This window comes from Coccinella septempunctata, chromosome 5, assembly GCF_907165205.1.
Source record: "Coccinella septempunctata chromosome 5, icCocSept1.1, whole genome shotgun sequence".
In the NCBI taxonomy this organism is placed as follows: domain Eukaryota; kingdom Metazoa; phylum Arthropoda; class Insecta; order Coleoptera; family Coccinellidae; genus Coccinella; species Coccinella septempunctata.
This window is the reverse complement of record NC_058193.1, coordinates 32,925,662-32,942,697: the sequence shown is the minus strand read 5'-3', so window position 1 is coordinate 32,942,697 and position 17,036 is coordinate 32,925,662. Positions and strand designations below refer to the sequence as shown.

Genomic DNA, 17,036 nt, shown 5'->3' with positions numbered 1-17,036 from the left:
AAACAGAACATTTTCAAGATTACAGGAATTCTAGTTCGGAATATCTTCATGCCATGCATAGTACTTTTTCTGCATTCGTGGAATTCGAATTTCAAAAAGGAACTTGAAATTTCAATGGTTAAAATTTGCTTCTTTTCTGGTTTTGGTAGGGGTTCTCTAGCGAGAGTTATTATCCCATGACGGTGTATCTTCTCCTGGCCTCCTATTATTTTGGCGGTGTGGACAAGTGTGTCTGCATCAGCAGCACCCATCAAGGGATTTGTTTGCACCAGGTCAAAAATTATAAGTCGTCTCATATGATTGAGCATCTGAGAAACAAAAAATGTTTTCATTATTTTACAAAAACTCTGTTGACCCCAAATTGCAAGATTTGTTAATATGAAGGTATAGTAGAATATTTTCCAACTGAGTGATAGTGGTCGTATTATTTGAAGTTTTAATTTCATCGCCCAAATTAAGGAATTAAATATGAGAAAATAATTCAAATTTTTGTCCTGTGACAGTGGAGCCAACATTCAATCCTTTCATTTCGAAATTGTGTATTAGGAGAATAGGATCAGCAGGAGGTTACAATATTTCTTCCAATCTGATTCTTACATTGTTGCGCCACCTGAATTTGAACATTTGGAGCTTGTTATCTTTTCTGACAGAATCCTCCATCAACCAGGATAAAAGGACTTATGATTTGGACCTTTTACGTAGAGGGGTAGTCATTGTAATTTGGACCATCACACAATATTTCAGTATTCTTCACATTTTCCCAAAGAATTTCTGAATTATGCACACCAAGAGTTAGCTGTTGTTGGAATTCATTCGGGATAACAAAGATTTCAGGGTATAACTAACTAAGAATACAAAAATGAAGAAAATTGAGGAATTGACTTTTATTTATCTCAAACCTCTAATTCAAAACACTTCAAATTTATACTTAATACAAAAGATTTTTAACAATTATTCTAATGATCAACAGGCATCTGCAAAAATTTATTTGAAGCATATAATAATAATAATATAATAATAATATTCATGGAAGCCCAGAAAAAATAGGAGGTAATGAAATCACTTCGGGTGATATCCATGAAGAAAGTTCATGAACTATTGTACCTATGCTTGACCGATAAGTAGCTTGGCAGAACCTTTTTTTCGGAAGTCTACTTAGTCTTATTATCATATACAGTATATTCTTTCGATAATATTTGGCATATATATTCCTAGAATTGACACAGTTGGCAGGATGTATGACTTGCTGTGTATTTATTTGTGAAGAATGCCTTTTCTGCTATTATACGAGGATATATACACCCTGCTAATAAATTAATCAGTGTACTTCGTGTTGAAATTATTCCCTCTATTTCTTTGTGTATGTAGCAGCTCTGAAAGTTATTGAAGAAGAACAATAGATAAATCTGTCATCTTGTTGGAGCTTGATTGTGAGTTAAACAAGTAATGGGACATTCTTGCATAAAACCATGAATAATTCTGAGGTTATTTTGTAAAAGGAGTCGATTACCATAATTGATTCATCATTGATTTTACTTCTCACGGTTGAAACTATCCCTTTTCTCGGAGTGAAAAAATTCAGTTACTGCAACGAAAATTTTGGTTTCAGTGTATTCATCAGCTACTGTTTCAGAAGATCATAATATTTCATTTTATTTATCTGTAGGATTTTCGTTCAAAAATATATCGATTGACCAGAATTAATACCTCAAAGGCATATTGCTCAACAATCTTATCTTGTGACCAACGTTTGTTGCTAAATATTTTCTTTTCCGGCAACCCAAATGGAAGTAGGTGTACGTATTTCCCAATTTCCATTAGTCTGAAACCACAAATTTTACGATTCGAAGTCTAACTTCGTATTAGATAAATTTCGGATGCAAGAATAACTATTATTTCCGTAAGATTCCAAGGGACGATTACTTGGTAAAAAAGTAGCTCTATCCGGCATCAATTTTCCTTCATCGAGACTTCTATCCACCAATTCTTGAGGAATATCGAAAAAAATTCGAAGAAGGCATTCACTGCTGTAGGTATGCTGCTTATATCATCCGTTCCTTATCGCATCTGCCAAATGTATATCTTTATCTTCTGATTTAAGTTTATTTTGACTGTTATTCAGTGAACTCTTAGTTTTCTAAGATTGAACTAATTTTTTGTCTGTGTATTCAATATAGAAGTGATAATCATCTTGACCACTTAAAAACACAGGATATTTAATTGCAAAGCGTCTTGACATCTCAGAAACTGAACAGATCATTATGCCTTTTTGCTTCTATTGGGAATTTGGGAGCTTATAAAGGCTTTATACAATGTTAAAGGTACCTATTCATCATTTATCACCTGTGTTATTGTTCCTCAAGAAAGGAATTCCTGAAGTCTGAGAAGTACGAGAGTATTGACTTATAATTTCACGGGCATGCAATTATTTCTGGAAACTTTTTGAACCCGAATTTCTCGAGGCGTTAGCCAATTTCCAATCTCAATCTTGGAACCTGTGTATACTGGGGGTCAATCAATTCGCAACGAAATTACAGCCAAACGAATCAGAAGTAGGTACCAATTACGTTATCTTCGAGGATTATCTCCTCTGAATTTTACCATCGCCTATCCAGCTTCAATATCTTTCTGAGAGAATAACTGATTTTGATTTATACTCAATGACATAAGGATTGTTACCCCCCACTTGATTCTTCAGTTTGGTTTTTGTTTAGAAAGATGAAAGACTAATGACATAATCGAATGGTATTTGTGATAGGTACCACGATAGCTGACCCTTGTTTCTGTCAAGAAATATGAATATTTCTGGACATGGACAAGGAATCTCCTCGTTCATTATGCCACATCGTCAGTAAATACCCTGTATTTGGCTTCCACACGTCATTTTTCAGCATATCAAAGTCTTCATAGTGCTATAGTCAAACTAAATGGATTCCAAGAAGCAGGCGTTGATGTTTTGCAGAGGCCACCTGGTTAACCAGGTTTAACATGTATGGGATATTATGGGAAGGACTGTAACTACCCTCTACCTATCTCCAGAGAGTCTGAAACTGTGAATCCATGAAGTTCTAGTTCATTTTGTCTTAGAAGACAAGACGTACAGAAGTGTACTCGGTCATTCATTTTCTTATCGATTTATTTGTAAGGCGACCGTTGGAGTTGGACAATGATCAGTTTGGATGTAGCACTTCTAATGTCACTGGGTGTAGCAGGTAAAAACCAACCGTTCCTCGCGGGAATATGAGATGATAATGAAAGGAGTATTTCTCAACCGGTGAATCATTTCTTTCTTTCCTTTTATCTTTCGAATTACAGGAATCGGGAATCTTAGGTAAATCCGCCACCTCAGGCATTCTTCACATACCCGTAGCAATGTTTTCGTTTCATGGCGTTCAGTACGTTGCTAATCCTACTCCAATCAACACCACATCGATACCAATGAACTACCAGACAGCCAAAAGGCAGCAAAATTTTTGAAGATTCGAAAAGCAACATATTTTCCTGAGTACAAAAAATATTTTTGATTTGATTATCTAAGCGATGAGAGTTTCAGTTTTTCTGATAGTTCTCCAGGTTTGTTGGTGTTTACCCATCGAAAAAACTGTAAATCCACCACCCAAGAGTGCGGTAAGTTGATCACCGGTTTCGTAGCTTTTTCTTCAGCAAATTTTTCATCTTTCTTCTTCGCGTTAATTCAACTTGCATGATGTAGGTACTCTAAAATTTTTCCTGTTCTCTATCGATAATAAGATGACCAAGTCCAGTTTACTTCAGCACCAGACACAACGTGTGCAATTTCATAAGATTGAAGATTTAAAATCGATTTTAGAAAAAAGAGTATAAAAAACAATTATGCTGTCCAATTTTTTTGTACAATGGATATGATACCGTCTTTTTCTATAACAAAATTATGTCTTTTTTTTTAATCATCATATTTCCCAATTATATATGAAGGGATTGTTGTGGAAAAACCTTATTCTATTGGCTTACTTATCGCCGACAAAAATCTATCAACCCTTCACCCTCATCATCATAAAACTTGTGTGACAATATTGTTAATTTTTCTTTGAAAAAGTTGATTTTTGGTTTATAATTTCTTATATAAGGCTCCCAGAAATTTTCATTTTGAAGCTATCTTTCTTCGTAAATGTTGATCTGTAAGCAGATTAAGACGTTAAGTGAAATTTGGTACAAAATCGGCTACATAGGCCGAAAATTCAAAGATTCATCGACTGAGAGGTAGTTGGCATAGTTGAGCTTTCCTTGGGGTTAATTTTTGTATATTAATTGTTCTTATCCTTCTTCCTCATCTATGACTGCTTATAGATTAGTTATCTTTCTGGGGCTCCATTTATTTCTGCTTTTTCTTCCTCTTCCTCAAAATACGCATCCAAAACAGTCAGCAACTTTTCAGGTGAAGGGGTCGCACGCTGATTTTTCCCTGATTAAATACGTTTTGAAAATTGCTCTCATGGGGGTAGGTAAGAAAATCTTATCAAATTAACAGCTAGAAATTATCGATTGAATATTTCATCTCGTCATTATTCGATAGCTATCAAAAAAAGCATTATATTTTTCGTTTAATGAAGACCAACATGTATTTGTATAAACATAGACAGTAAGAGTATTTAAGGTCGATGTTTTCTTGAATGAAATGCACTCATTATGGTAATATACCATCAGAACAATGACGAGATTTTTTATCTGAAAAGTCCAAACAATGATATGGAATACTGAATTGGTTTTTTTCGTATATAGTTGGATTTTATGAAGCAATATGGATATCTGAAGGCAGACAAAACAACTTCAGCTGCTTTGTACACAGAAGAAGGACTCAGTGAAACTATAAAAACGGTACAAAGATTCGGGGCACTTAAAGAAACTGGAAAACTAGATAATGCTACTTTGAAGGTGGGTAAGGAAAAATGCTAAAATTATGCAACACCTAATTGCGATATAAATAGAAAAAAACGACGATAGCAACATATGCAACCACATCCTAAGCAATTGACTAAAAAGAGGTACAATACAGTAGTAGCAAAAGAACTCTGATAAAGTTTCTAACGGAAGAAGAGTAGTACGGATGACTTGACTTTTTTTCATCAATGAATGAAGCGTTTCTCATTGATGAACGAAACCGCAAAACATTATTTGTCACCTAGTTTGTGGTGCATTAACGAAGAATTTAAAATTTAAGATGCTCTTAGTCATTTCCCACAAAGTGATTTATCGAAATATTTTATTTCCCAATCATGCTGATAGAATCTATTGGGTTTTCCTTGGGTTCTGATTAATTTCCATCGAATTGTAGCTTATGACAAGACCGAGATGTGGAAATGCTGATGTTATTCAGGGGAAAAGGTCGAAAAGATTCGCATTAACTAGTGGTTGGAACAAAAGGCACATCACTTACTAGTAAGTATTGAAAGGTGATGAAGATTTACAGATTTATAGACTGACTCTAAATTGATGATTCTACATATGGGCTATATTTTACCGCTCAACTAAAAAAATTGAAGAAATACAAGCAATAGATATCGAAACTTTTCGAATAAAGCTCAAAAATAACTAACATTTTCATGTTTCTTTTGAGTTATGGTTGAAATCGTAATTGGTAAGTGATTGGAAATGAGTACGAATCTATTTTCAGTATAGCCAATTGGTCGTCCAGACTTGGAGAAGAGGCAGTAGCAAGACTCATTGGAAAAGCTCTGAACACTTGGGGAACTTATGGAAGTTTAAAATTTTCCCGGAAAACAACTCCCGATGCAGATATTATTGTTTCTTTTGCGAGGGGAGCACACAATGATCCGTAAGTTGTCAAATTCCAGGGAAAAATTGGTTGTTTTGATACAAATAATAGTGGTATAGAGATGCTGAATGTTTTTAGAAAATTTTTGAAGGTTGGGTTTGATCGATCAGATAATAATAATAATTAATCATTATCGGAAGTGTTGAAATATTTCCTTTTTCAGATTTCCCTTCGATGGGCCTGGTTATGTTCTTGCTCACGCATATTTCCCTAACTCTGGCTCAGAAATAAGTGGAGACATACATTTTGATGATGAGGAAAACTGGGTCCAAGGAAGCCAACAAGAAGTATTGGATGGAGGTAGGAATGTACTTATTATTGTACTTAAGAACCTTAAAGACTATTCGAGCCAAATGTTTTCCAAATGATATTTTGGTAATTTGGCTTTTATTGCACTGCAGAAATGTACATATTGAGACATAAATGGTTCAATCCAGTTTTTTCCGAAACTATTGGTTCTTTCAACGTATATTGACGCAAAAGTGGCCGAATTTAAGTAGTTTTCGAATTAATTTTCTGGCATTCGTTATTGCAAACCTACCTGTGACTACTCGATAACTAATATATGTTCTGATTGAAAAATTACTCTCTTTATTTTCAAGGAACTGACTTCTACTCGGTAGCTTTACACGAGTTAGGACACTCCCTTGGATTGGCGCATTCCAACGATCCCAGATCTGTGATGTTTGCATATTATAAAGGAGACGATGAAAGCTCAGTTCAACTTGGACAGGACGATATTTTAGCAATGTACCAATTATACAGTGAGTACAAATATCGCACCTTCAATTCATCCTAGTCAGGTACAGCAGTACCAAACTCTCGCAATTCATTTCAGTCGCGAGACCAGTTCAAGAAACCACGGAACCCACCACTACCAGAAGGACAAGACCCTTTAACACAAGACCTCCTAATGAACCAACTAGGACTGGACCTTCGGAAGAATCGACAAGAATCACAAACAAGGAATGGCCAACGCGATCATATACGGAAAGTACCGTACCAACCAGAAGAACCAGACCCTTCAATACAAGACCTCCCAATGAATCTCCACGGACAAGGCCTCCAGAACAGCCGACACGAACAACAAACAGAGAGTGGCCAACTCATTCATATACGGAAACTATTGATAGACAGACTTGGGAGACTTCCAAATCCACGATTTACACTCGTAGACCCACTAATACACCTGTATACACAGAGAAAACCAGAGAATACCCTTCAACTCATTTTCCATCTACCAGAACTAGAAGTACTTATTATCCAACAAGGGAAGAAACCAGAACCACTTTCGCAACTCCTTCAACTATTTACCCGACGATTAGAAGAAGGAACGAGGAGGGTACCACGAGTAGAACCACTTATTCTAGATGGTACACGACTGGTCTTCCAAGCAGTGGTGTGAGAACCACTACGTTGAAGTCAAACAACAGGTAGGATTCAGTTTTTTTTTTTGGTGGATGCGCTCGAATGATAGCAAATGCATGCTTTTCTTTTCAAGATTTCCCTTGACGACAAGTACGAGAATAACGACGATAAGAGACAGAAATCGACATGGGGGTTCAGTAACAATCAATAGGAGGCCATATGCTCCCCCTACCAGGTACCCGACAGGGTCGCAAAGTACTACATTGCCCCCTGAACCTAATATTTGTAAAGGAAGCTTTGATTCTGTAGCATACCTTAGAGGAGAAATATTTATATTTAAAGATCAAGTGAGTATTATTGAATGAGGGTTGTCGTGGCTTGGCTCTACACTACTGCGTTACAATCAACAGTAAGAGAATGAAGAAAAAATTCACAATGGAACTAAATTTTTTTCAGTATGTTTGGAGGCTGCAAGATCGCAACAGGATTGTCCCAGGATATCCTGTTACTTTGCAACAAATGTTTTTCCACCTTCCTCAGACTATAAAGAAAATCGATGCTGCTTATCAGAGACCAGATGGGGATATGATACTTTTCGCAGGTGACTTGTACTGGGTATATGACGGTACTAACTTCGTTGAGAACAGTCCAAGAAACATCCAGGATTATGGAGTTCCCTCGGGAATAAGCGGGGTTGATGCTGTACAGACATGGGGCAGAAACGGTGAGTAATGAGCCTTCTTTGGGCTCCAAACCTGTGTTGGTTTGGAATTCTGCCACGACATACGGTTTAGTTAAGGGACTAACAGATGACGCTCTTCTCGTTTTTCAAATATTTTACTACGCCAAATTGGTTTTGTGGCATATTTAGGAGAGATTGGTGATTGATTTCCTTGTTTCTTTATTTTCAAGGTAAGACATATCTCTACAAAGGAGATCGATTTTGGAGGTTCAACGAGACCAGCAGAACCCCAGATCCTGGATATCCCCAACATATCGAAAAATGGGGAGGCATACCGAAAAATATCGATGCAGCAACCACATGGAAAGACGGTGAGAGCTTAATATTCACGATACATCGCAGATCTATCATTAATCATATAATTTCTTCAGGAAAGACATACTTTTTCAAAGACGACCTGTATTGGACTTTTGACAACTACTGGGGTGTGGCAACTAGTGATTCTCCTCGATCTTCCACCAAAGAATGGTTAGGATGCCCTTAGCGGACTTAACGAAGACTGATCTGTTTAAAATTTCAAACAACTGCTTGTTCCTTATTTATTTTCGAAATAAACACTATAAATGTTTCTCATTTTGTTTTTGCGTTCCCGGAAAATATTAAAAAAAATTCTTAGCCAAGGCTTAGAAACCTGCATCACTTTTTCAATACTAAGGGATGGTGGGAAACAAATATAAGTACATACTGATCTCATTCTGTATTTATTATTTTTTAAATAAGTAAAAAACATCATAAATAATGCATGCCTTTCACCAATCCAATTTTTTTCCATCATACTGATAAAATCCTCCATTGTGAGTTTCATTCAAGTTCTCTACAAAATTCATTATGTGGGTAACACTCTCATCTATTTGTAGAGGAGCCCCAGGTCCTCCCATATCAGTTTTTACCCAACCTGGATGTAGAGCAGTTACAAGTATACCATCTTTCTTCAGATCAAGACTCAGAGATTTACTTGCCATATTCAACGCTGCCTGAAATGAATTCTTTATGGTTATTGAGGGATGTCGATGTAGCCAAAGGGAGAAAGAAAAATAATGTTTCTTTTATCACTTCTCCTTCATAGAAATGATTTGAAAGACAGGAGAAAACATGCTCGAATTAAAAATGACATTCCGCTCAAAACTGATTCCTACTGTATATTCAGATAATAATATAATCAGTATTCAGGAATAAAAAGAAAGCTGGGGCAGAACCCTTGATGTGGTCGGAAAATGGCGGAGGAGGGGGAGGTATGTTTTGATCCTTCTTGCTGTATACGTGAGTTGAAATTTTTATTATAAATTGTTCGTTATACTTCCTCGGTGAAATTTTTTATAAAGGTACTTCAGTTGAAATAGAAAAGGCCTACAGTGTAATTGTTTGATTCCGACCTACATTTATTTTACAAATCGAACACATAGCTGTGAAAGTGGCATAACATTCTCGAAATTCTCCATTTCGAATGGAAAATCCATCTGTTTTCGTTTTCCCAGAATTTCACCGTTCATAAAAGTTTACTTGATGAGTATGCATAATTGAAATCTATATGACGTCAGAATATATGCACACATCAAATGGGAAATCCTATAATTAGGCAAGATAATAAAGATATTTTCATTATTTTAGATTATGGTCGAACATCAATCGAGAACTGATCCTTTTTCAACAACAGCTCATCAAAAATATTCATTACAAATGTCATCAATCAGACATGAATCACTAATATTTATGTATACGTACTTTTGAGCACCTATAAGGGTAGAGTCCACCTTCTTTATTGAGAGCTATGGACCCCAAAACGGAGGTCATGTTGATAACTGCTGCACTGTTGACAGAAAAAATTTTCTGAGAATTTTCAGCTGCTTTCTTCAAGAGCGGTAGTAGAGCCTATATAAAACGGAGTGCTATATAGTAATTATCCGGCAGGATAAAATCAAACAGTTGTTTCAATAAACACACCTTTGTTAACATAACAGGTCCAATAACATTTGTCTGAAAGGTCTCAGTTAATTGCTCAGTCTTCAAAAATGAAATTCTAGTAGACTTTGGAGAATAACCAGCATTGTTGAAGAGTAAATTGAGTCCATCCTCTTTTACTATATCCTCCACTTCCCGGGCGAAATTTTCAAAAGTTTCTGTGTTGCGCACATCTATGAAAGTGATTAAATATTTCCGAAATTTTTTTATTATTGACACCTACTTACCTAAATTGAGAATTTTAATATGTGGATGAAGAGCTGCAATCTGTTGTAAGTCCTGAAAATTTATTGTAGAAGAATCATCCAACTCAGAAATCTATTTTGAAGTTTTTTTTCAATAAAACAACGGATTTTGTTAATAATCAGATTCTTTCATCTAAATTTTCGAATTGAATATAATGTGAAATATTCAGACACAATTCAAAAGAGTCTATAAACAATGATTCAAATGGTGAAAATTAATATTGGGTCTTCAAAAATGATTTTAACGCCGCAATTTTTCTTTAGCGCTACATACTAACAAATAAACACACTGTAGTCTAGTACATTGCTGATTGATATATTTTGTGTTGCGGACTTTTAATATTAAGGCTCAATTATCAATGGTCCGCAACACAAATCACAGCACCTGTGGTCTACGGAAAATCTATCCCACCCCCAAGGAAGGAGTGGATTTGCGATTACTCGAATTCATTCAACTTTCGGGAACAGTGACATAGCTTTTTCTCATTGTTACGGAATGTTACGTCATCCATTCTAGACTCCACTAGAACCATTATTAAATGACTAACAAGATTATGGAGGTGGAAATGAAAACATCGATCGTATTTCAAGGTTTCATTCAGACAAGGAACAAGAAACACGACTTTCGTACATCGCTAAATTCATGTTTATTTGATAGCGCCGATTCAGACGCTCACTTCGCGTTATACCGTCCTACTATTTATTTCTACGACGAAGTGGTCAACTGACAGATTTGAAGGAAAGTGTTAACCGCAAAGTTTTTCACATCCGTTGATACGCTCCAAGTGTTTTTTCCATTAATTAACAGTTTGTTGATCAATAGGCTTTCCTTCTAGAAATGGCTCCTACAGGTGAGCATTTAATCATAGATATTTATTCTTAACCTTACCTTAGCTTTTTCGATATCCCGGCACGTTCCAATTATATATTTCGGCTGATTAGTATGTGTAACAATTCGTTTAATCAGTCCTAAGCCTAAACCCCTATTCGCACCTGTCACTAATACGGATTTCATGATGGAGTTATTCCTATATATAGGAAGTTTTTATTATCACTGATTTCACTTAATTATACACATTCCTGTAGTGATCATCGAATAAGGCTCCTAAATCAAGGTCATCGAAATCAATGGCTGCAGTTTTTTGTTTTCGGAATGCCACATTCCGTGGAATCTGTCAGTTCAAAAAGCAGAATTTCATTTTGGTGCAAAATAGTTTCTTTAAGAATCTGAGATGTTATAGCACAAGTGAGTCGCTTTTCTTGGGGGCAGATTGATTTGCATATACATATAACCTTCAAATTGGCCAAGTTGTGAAACGTTCATAGGGATCTGGGCAAGAAAAATTATAACATGAGTACTAACCTAAACTGTTTCTCAATGAGTTGTAAATTTAAGGAAACATTTTGGATATTGCTAAATTAATCATCGGTAAAATCGGGAATCTAATTGGTTTTCCTGCATGACCCTTAACAACTGAATAAAGAATGAACCAATCCTTTTAGTAGAAGGTTGAAGGACAATAGCTTCTTTCTAAGTCTGTTGTCGTGTGTGAGGAAATTATCACGTCACTTTGTAATTATCGAAGGTTATTTGGTCGAATTTCCCATTTGAAATAGGTATTGTAGTTGTAGAAGATTTCGATATTCAAAGTAACTTCTTCCTGTCAAAATTCAGGAGCGATTTTTTTCATACTCAAATTTGTCACAAATTGCTAATGAAAAGTGTATTGTATTTCAATTTTTTGAACAAAATAAGATTATGTCCCTACTTACAATTTATAGACCAATTCAGTGGTTATTGGTCCTATTTTGCCAAAAAAAAACTACAGCCTAATCATTGAGTATTAATACTCAATGGCCTAATCGAAACTGCAGGTCCTGATAATGCAGATTATTATAATTACGCTATAATTCAATAGGTAGATCTGAACGATGATATTCAGGAATTTAATCTGCTATCTTTCTGTTCACATGATAAAAAGATTAATATCACAAAAAAAGGGAGTCGTGAGTACCACAATCTCAAAGCTCCTCGTTGAAGATGGACACTTCAGTATGTGCCAATTGCTTCACCAAAAAAAAGAACAAGTCTAAATTTATAGCTAGTGTACATTGCGATTGTAATGAGGGGTTTTCTTCAAGGGGTGAGTTCGATTCATGATGTTTTAAAAGCTGCAGATCTTTCAAAATCCTTGACTTTAATTTTTTTCTTACAAAAGTTTTTCCAATTATTGTTCGGAAATTTCTCTGAGTGGGAAATAACGTTTGTTGTATGAATTTTGTAATTTTGTACATCAAATTCGAAAAGATATCGAAATTTCTCATAGAAATCTAAGCTCCATTATTATTTTCCTGAAAAAAACGATGCGATTAGATAAAAATTAATCCTGAATATTTGAAATATCGAAATCACGAGAATCAGGACAAATGAGAACTAATTTTTATTGAGGATTTAATCTCAACTTCAAGGGAAAAAAATTGCAATCATCTAGCTGTCCTGATTTATTTAATAATCTCAATCTGGTTCGAGATATAAGGAAAACATATATCAAATTTTTGAAACTCTTATAGGACCCTTAATTTGATCATTTGTAAAGGTTATTTCAAAGCTGTTCACCACTGTTGTTTTCTCTTGGAGCTTTTTTTCATTCAGCGATTCTCTTTTTTTGAATCTTTCCGTAAAATACTGATGTTTTTCCATGGACTATAGGTGAGACACCGGAATATGATTTGGTGGTGATAGGTGGCGGATCAGGAGGTTTGGCTGCGGCCAAAGAAGCCTCGAATTTGGGCGCAAAAGTAGCCGTTTTGGATTACGTCACTCCTTCTCCAAGGGGCACGAAATGGGGTCTTGGAGGCACTTGCGTGAATGTGGGGTGTATCCCCAAAAAGCTTATGCACCAAGCTGCTCTTCTAGGGGAGGCTATCGAAGTGAGTATATACATAAAATCTTCAAATGTATGGTTTTAATACGAACAATATTTTGCAAGCGTTTCATTTCCTGAGGTAGATCAGAAGTCCTTTGTTTGAGTTGTTTACATTTCCATTCAATAAATTATCTCGTATAGTAATTATAGGATGTGATTACGTAACTATGATTAGATATAATATGGAAAAACTATTTCCACAAGTTGTGCTATTTAGAAAAATGATGAATTCAAATATTCTTCGATTACGAATAGCGCTAGTTTTGTTTCTTAGAGTATATAGCATATAAATCATTTAGAATGGACTTCAAACTATTTAATTAGGAAAATTTCACTTCTTTTAGTTTTCTAAATCTCTTATCTGGTAAAAACTTCTAGAAAACGCATGGTTTTCACCTAGAACACATTTTTATTGTACGTGCTTTTCTCCATTCCAACAATCAGTTTGCTGCGAAGAGAATTTTCATTATTATACCAACATTAGTCTACATACTTAGTGTTTTATCACTTCTTTCATCATAGGATGCCAAAAGTTACGGTTGGAAGTTCCCCGAAGCAGAAAACATTGCACACGATTGGGAAACTTTAAGGACTGCTGTCCAGAATCACATCAAGTCCGTTAATTGGGTTACCAGGGTAGAATTAAGAGACAAGTAAGTGATTGAGTTGCAACAATAAAAAATGGCTGTACTGATATCGTCATTCTGTTCCCAGAAAAGTTGAATATATCAACGGTTTGGGAACCTTCAAGGATCTCCACACCGTCCACACAGTAACACCCAAGGGGGAGAAGACTCTGACGGCGAAATATTTCCTCATCGCTGTTGGAGGTAGGCCGAAGTATCCCAACGTACCTGGTGCCATAGAGTATGGAATAAGCAGCGATGACATCTTCAGTTTGGAAAAGCCTCCAGGCAAGACAATGATTGTTGGTGCTGGATGTATCCTTTGAAATTCAATCGATTCCACGTGGATTTAATCGCATATTTTCTGTGTTTTCCTTATATTTTGCGTAGATATAGGATTGGAATGCGCAGGGTTCTTGAAGGGTTTGGGCTATGATGCTACCGTCATGGTGAGATCGGTGCCTTTGAGAGGATTCGACCAGCAAATGGCCGCCACAGTAGCTGCTGCCATGCAGGACAAAGGCGTTAATTTCTTGAATAGGTGAGAGTTTTCCAACGTTGAAGATTTCGGATGAAATTATAACCGATTGTTCATCTAGATGTAATATCACTTCAGTGGAAAAACAAGCCGATGGTAAGCTGTTGGTGAAATGGATCAACGATAAGAAAGAAGAATTCTCAGATACTTACGACACCGTTCTGTTCGCTATGGGAAGGAGAGCTCTCACGAGAGACCTTCATCTGGAGAAACTTGGCATCCCGATCCATGGAGAAGGTGACAAAATCGATGCCGTAAACGAGCAAACTAATGTACCTCATATCTTTGCTGTTGGTGATGTTCTCTTGGTGAGTTTCTCGAGAACTGTGCCGAATTTTGTCGTGAATTATTAATTTTTTTCAGGGTAAACCTGAATTGACCCCTGTGGCTATCCACGCTGGACGTTTGTTAGCCAGGAGGTTGTTTGGTGGCGGTCAGCAACAAATGGACTACGATAATGTGGCTACAACAGTTTTTACCCCAATGGAATATGGTGCTGTTGGTTAGTGTTTTTCTCTTTATCCTATTTGGTTAACTTTGGTTCAAATTATTTTGTTCTTTCAGGTCTTAGCGAGGAGAAAGCTATCGAAACTTATGGGGAAGACAATATAGAGATCTACCACGCTTTCTATAAGCCAACGGAATTCTTCATTCCTCAGAAAAATATCGCGCATTGCTACATCAAAGTAGTGGCTAAAAGGGAAGCACCGCAGAAGGTTTTGGGCATGCACTTTGTCGGACCGCAAGCTGGGGAGGTCATTCAAGGGTTTGCCGCTGCAATCAAGTGAGTTGACTTGAATTTCGATAATTTTCCTCTCCCTCTGATAGTCAATTGGTTATATTCATGTTTCTCCCTCTTAATAATATTTATTATTTATTATTTCAATTTTTCAGATGCAATTTGACCATGGAAACCCTGATGAACACAGTTGGAATCCACCCAACAGTTGCGGAAGAATTTACAAGAATCAACATAACCAAGAGATCAGGAAAGGACCCCAACCCAGCTTCTTGCTGCAGTTAAGCCTGAGGATTACTCAAACAATTCATAAACCAATTTATTCACCCCCTACTTAATTAAAGTATTCGGTACTTGCACACCACTAAAAAACTCGTGGATTTTATTTATTGTGTTCAAATGTTTGATAGAATGAACTTAACATATAAATGAGATTCTGGCATGATATTAGATTAAAGTTGATGCTTTAAGTGTATATGAAAATGGATGTATATAATCCACGTTGTATACCACCGATTTTATTATTGAGGTTTGTGATTTGTATACATTCGTGATTCAGGATATGTTGTATTGAAACATAATAAAGTATTTTTAGACAATTTGTTTTTATTCGAAAAAAAAAGAAGTGAAATTCAAAAAATGGTTGAACACGCTGGATTATTCTAGGATTGATTAAACTGTTAAAAATATGCAAATCTGCATGTAAAATTTTGAATACTTAATCAGTTTTCCATGTGTAATGCTTCATCCATGAATAAGTTCAAATAATAGCAAATCGGAATTATTAATTAACCGAAAACGTTAAAATCCATTGAACTTCGTTGATGAAGCGTTTTTTACTGATGTTTACCCGCGCTTCATCAACGAACTTTTCAAGTCCGACAAAAATTTATCCATTTAGCTCTATCGACCGGTTCAGTCATTTTACTTACGAATTTGAAGTCGTAGATCACAAATATGTAATTAGATGTTTAGTAGGTTCAGTATTTTGGGAAATAAATTGCAAAATTTCGAAAAAATTGTTCAACTTTGAGGAGCTGTAGCAGCCCGAAAAAAGGCACTGGACATAAGCCGATTTTTTGGTGATAGATTGGTTCTTTGCGAACAGAAAAAACCACATTTCATTGATCTCCCGCGAGCAGTTTAGTTTTTATGATTTTTTTCGCGAAGGTCCAAAATTTTCGATTTTCTATCGATCATAATTTGAAAAATAAATTTTTTTAAAAATATCTGTTTGCATATTCGTCTTCCACGCCCTCGAATTAGTGTACTGTTCAAATTTGGTTTCGATTGGAGACCAAAAATATTTTTCAAAAAAATGGCAGTTTTTCCATGGAAAAATTTGAAAAATTTTCTCCGATGGAATTCTCCGATTTCCACCAAAATTGGATTATTTATTGAATCGAAGGCGTAGATTACGAATATGCAAACAGAATTTTGCTGAAAGGATTAGGTTTCGAGTTATGGTCGATGAAAAATCGGAAATTTTGGACCTCCGCGGAAAAAATCATAAAATCTAGACTGTTCGCGCTAGATTAATGAAAATTGGTTTTTTCTATTCGCAAAAAAAACACAATTTATCATAAAAAATCAGCTTATGTGTAGTGCCTTTTTTCTGGGCTGCTACAGCTCCTCAAAGTTGACCTATTTTTTCGAATATTTAGTACGAAAAATGAAAAAAATGTTTTCTAGAGTTCGATGTTGATTCAAAGATAACAGTTATCTTTGATACTGATTCCAAGGAATCCGCCATCTATGAGTCAAGTTACGAAACCTGTAAAGTTTCTTCTTTGTTGTTTACAGAGTTCTTTATCTGTGAGCGCATAGTGACGAAGTTGATCAATAGATGACTTTTGAGTTTTTCCGTACAATTTTTGTATGAATATGAAATCGAGTAATTCACAGAAGTGATTATACTGTTTCAAAAACGAATCTAAGTTTAGGAATTGATAAATTATTGTTTCCCAGTGAAGTGGTGCAAAAATACTAGGATTTTAAAGTCGAACAAAGAAAAGTTTTTTTATAAACTGTTTAGATTTTCAGGAGATTCGTGTACACGTGGGTCTCATTAGAAATTTGG

At 35.7% G+C, this 17,036-nt stretch overlaps 3 protein-coding genes across 7 annotated transcripts; 2 read left to right on the top strand and 1 right to left on the bottom strand.

Annotated features, from left to right (window-relative positions):
- The first annotated feature begins 3,371 nt into the window (after positions 1-3,371).
- Positions 3,372-8,490, top strand: LOC123313255 (matrix metalloproteinase-25-like). Of its 3 annotated transcripts, none has more exons than XM_044898053.1 (12): positions 3,372-3,627; positions 4,415-4,477; positions 4,759-4,911; positions 5,312-5,415; positions 5,651-5,812; positions 5,976-6,112; positions 6,415-6,576; positions 6,651-7,245; positions 7,314-7,527; positions 7,637-7,904; positions 8,093-8,233; positions 8,294-8,490. In XM_044898053.1, exons 1-12 carry the CDS (start codon positions 3,541-3,543, stop codon positions 8,404-8,406), a joined length of 2,199 nt encoding a protein of 732 aa, XP_044753988.1. In that variant the 5' UTR covers positions 3,372-3,540; the 3' UTR covers positions 8,407-8,490. The 3 variants fall into 3 exon arrangements, with proteins under 3 accessions (XP_044753988.1, XP_044753989.1, XP_044753990.1); XM_044898055.1 differs by having other exon boundaries at positions 3,566-3,627; positions 4,415-4,481; XM_044898054.1 differs by lacking the exon at positions 4,415-4,477.
- Positions 8,491-8,604: 114 nt separating this feature from the next.
- LOC123314512 (C-factor) lies at positions 8,605-11,149 on the bottom strand. The gene is made up of 5 exons (XM_044899839.1): positions 11,016-11,149; positions 10,109-10,160; positions 9,864-10,054; positions 9,645-9,791; positions 8,605-8,896 (listed from the first exon to the last, which is right to left on the bottom strand). Exons 1-5 carry the CDS (start codon positions 11,139-11,141, stop codon positions 8,672-8,674), a joined length of 741 nt encoding a protein of 246 aa, XP_044755774.1. The 5' UTR covers positions 11,142-11,149; the 3' UTR covers positions 8,605-8,671.
- Positions 10,731-15,555, top strand: LOC123314511 (thioredoxin reductase 1, mitochondrial). Of its 3 annotated transcripts, none has more exons than XM_044899838.1 (9): positions 10,731-10,977; positions 12,837-13,057; positions 13,576-13,706; positions 13,768-13,994; positions 14,070-14,220; positions 14,279-14,525; positions 14,581-14,719; positions 14,782-15,001; positions 15,112-15,555. In XM_044899838.1, the coding sequence occupies exons 1-9, from the start codon at positions 10,965-10,967 to the stop codon at positions 15,239-15,241; spliced, it is 1,479 nt and encodes a 492-aa protein (XP_044755773.1). In that variant the 5' UTR covers positions 10,731-10,964; the 3' UTR covers positions 15,242-15,555. The 3 variants fall into 3 exon arrangements, with proteins under 3 accessions (XP_044755773.1, XP_044755771.1, XP_044755772.1); XM_044899836.1 differs by lacking the exon at positions 10,731-10,977 and adding an exon at positions 11,191-11,372; XM_044899837.1 differs by lacking the exon at positions 10,731-10,977 and adding an exon at positions 12,119-12,270.
- Positions 15,556-17,036: the final 1,481 nt, after the last annotated feature.

What these genes read in the sequence shown, in the direction of transcription:
- LOC123313255 (XM_044898053.1), top strand. Translation starts at nt 3,541, where the DNA reads ATGAGAGTTTCAGTTTTTCTGATAGTTCTCCAGGTTTGTTGGTGTTTA. An exon ending in AAAAGGCACATCACTTACTA is followed by an intron (nt 5,416 to 5,650) that starts GTAAGTATTGAA and finishes ATCTATTTTCAG; the next exon opens with TATAGCCAATTGGTCGTCCA. An exon ending in AGCAATGTACCAATTATACA is followed by an intron (nt 6,577 to 6,650) that starts GTGAGTACAAAT and finishes AATTCATTTCAG; the next exon opens with TCGCGAGACCAGTTCAAGAA.
- LOC123314511 (XM_044899836.1), top strand. Translation starts at nt 11,255, where the DNA reads ATGGCTGCAGTTTTTTGTTTTCGGAATGCCACATTCCGTGGAATCTGT. An exon ending in AGGGTAGAATTAAGAGACAA is followed by an intron (nt 13,707 to 13,767) that starts GTAAGTGATTGA and finishes TTCTGTTCCCAG; the next exon opens with AAAAGTTGAATATATCAACG. An exon ending in AATGATTGTTGGTGCTGGAT is followed by an intron (nt 13,995 to 14,069) that starts GTATCCTTTGAA and finishes TATTTTGCGTAG; the next exon opens with ATATAGGATTGGAATGCGCA.
- LOC123314512 (XM_044899839.1), bottom strand. Translation starts at nt 11,141, where the DNA reads ATGAAATCCGTATTAGTGACAGGTGCGAATAGGGGTTTAGGCTTAGGA. An exon ending in GGGATATCGAAAAAGCTAAG is followed by an intron (nt 10,161 to 11,015) that starts GTAAGGTTAAGA and finishes ATAAATTTTCAG; the next exon opens with GACTTACAACAGATTGCAGC. An exon ending in GACCTGTTATGTTAACAAAG is followed by an intron (nt 9,792 to 9,863) that starts GTGTGTTTATTG and finishes CGTTTTATATAG; the next exon opens with GCTCTACTACCGCTCTTGAA.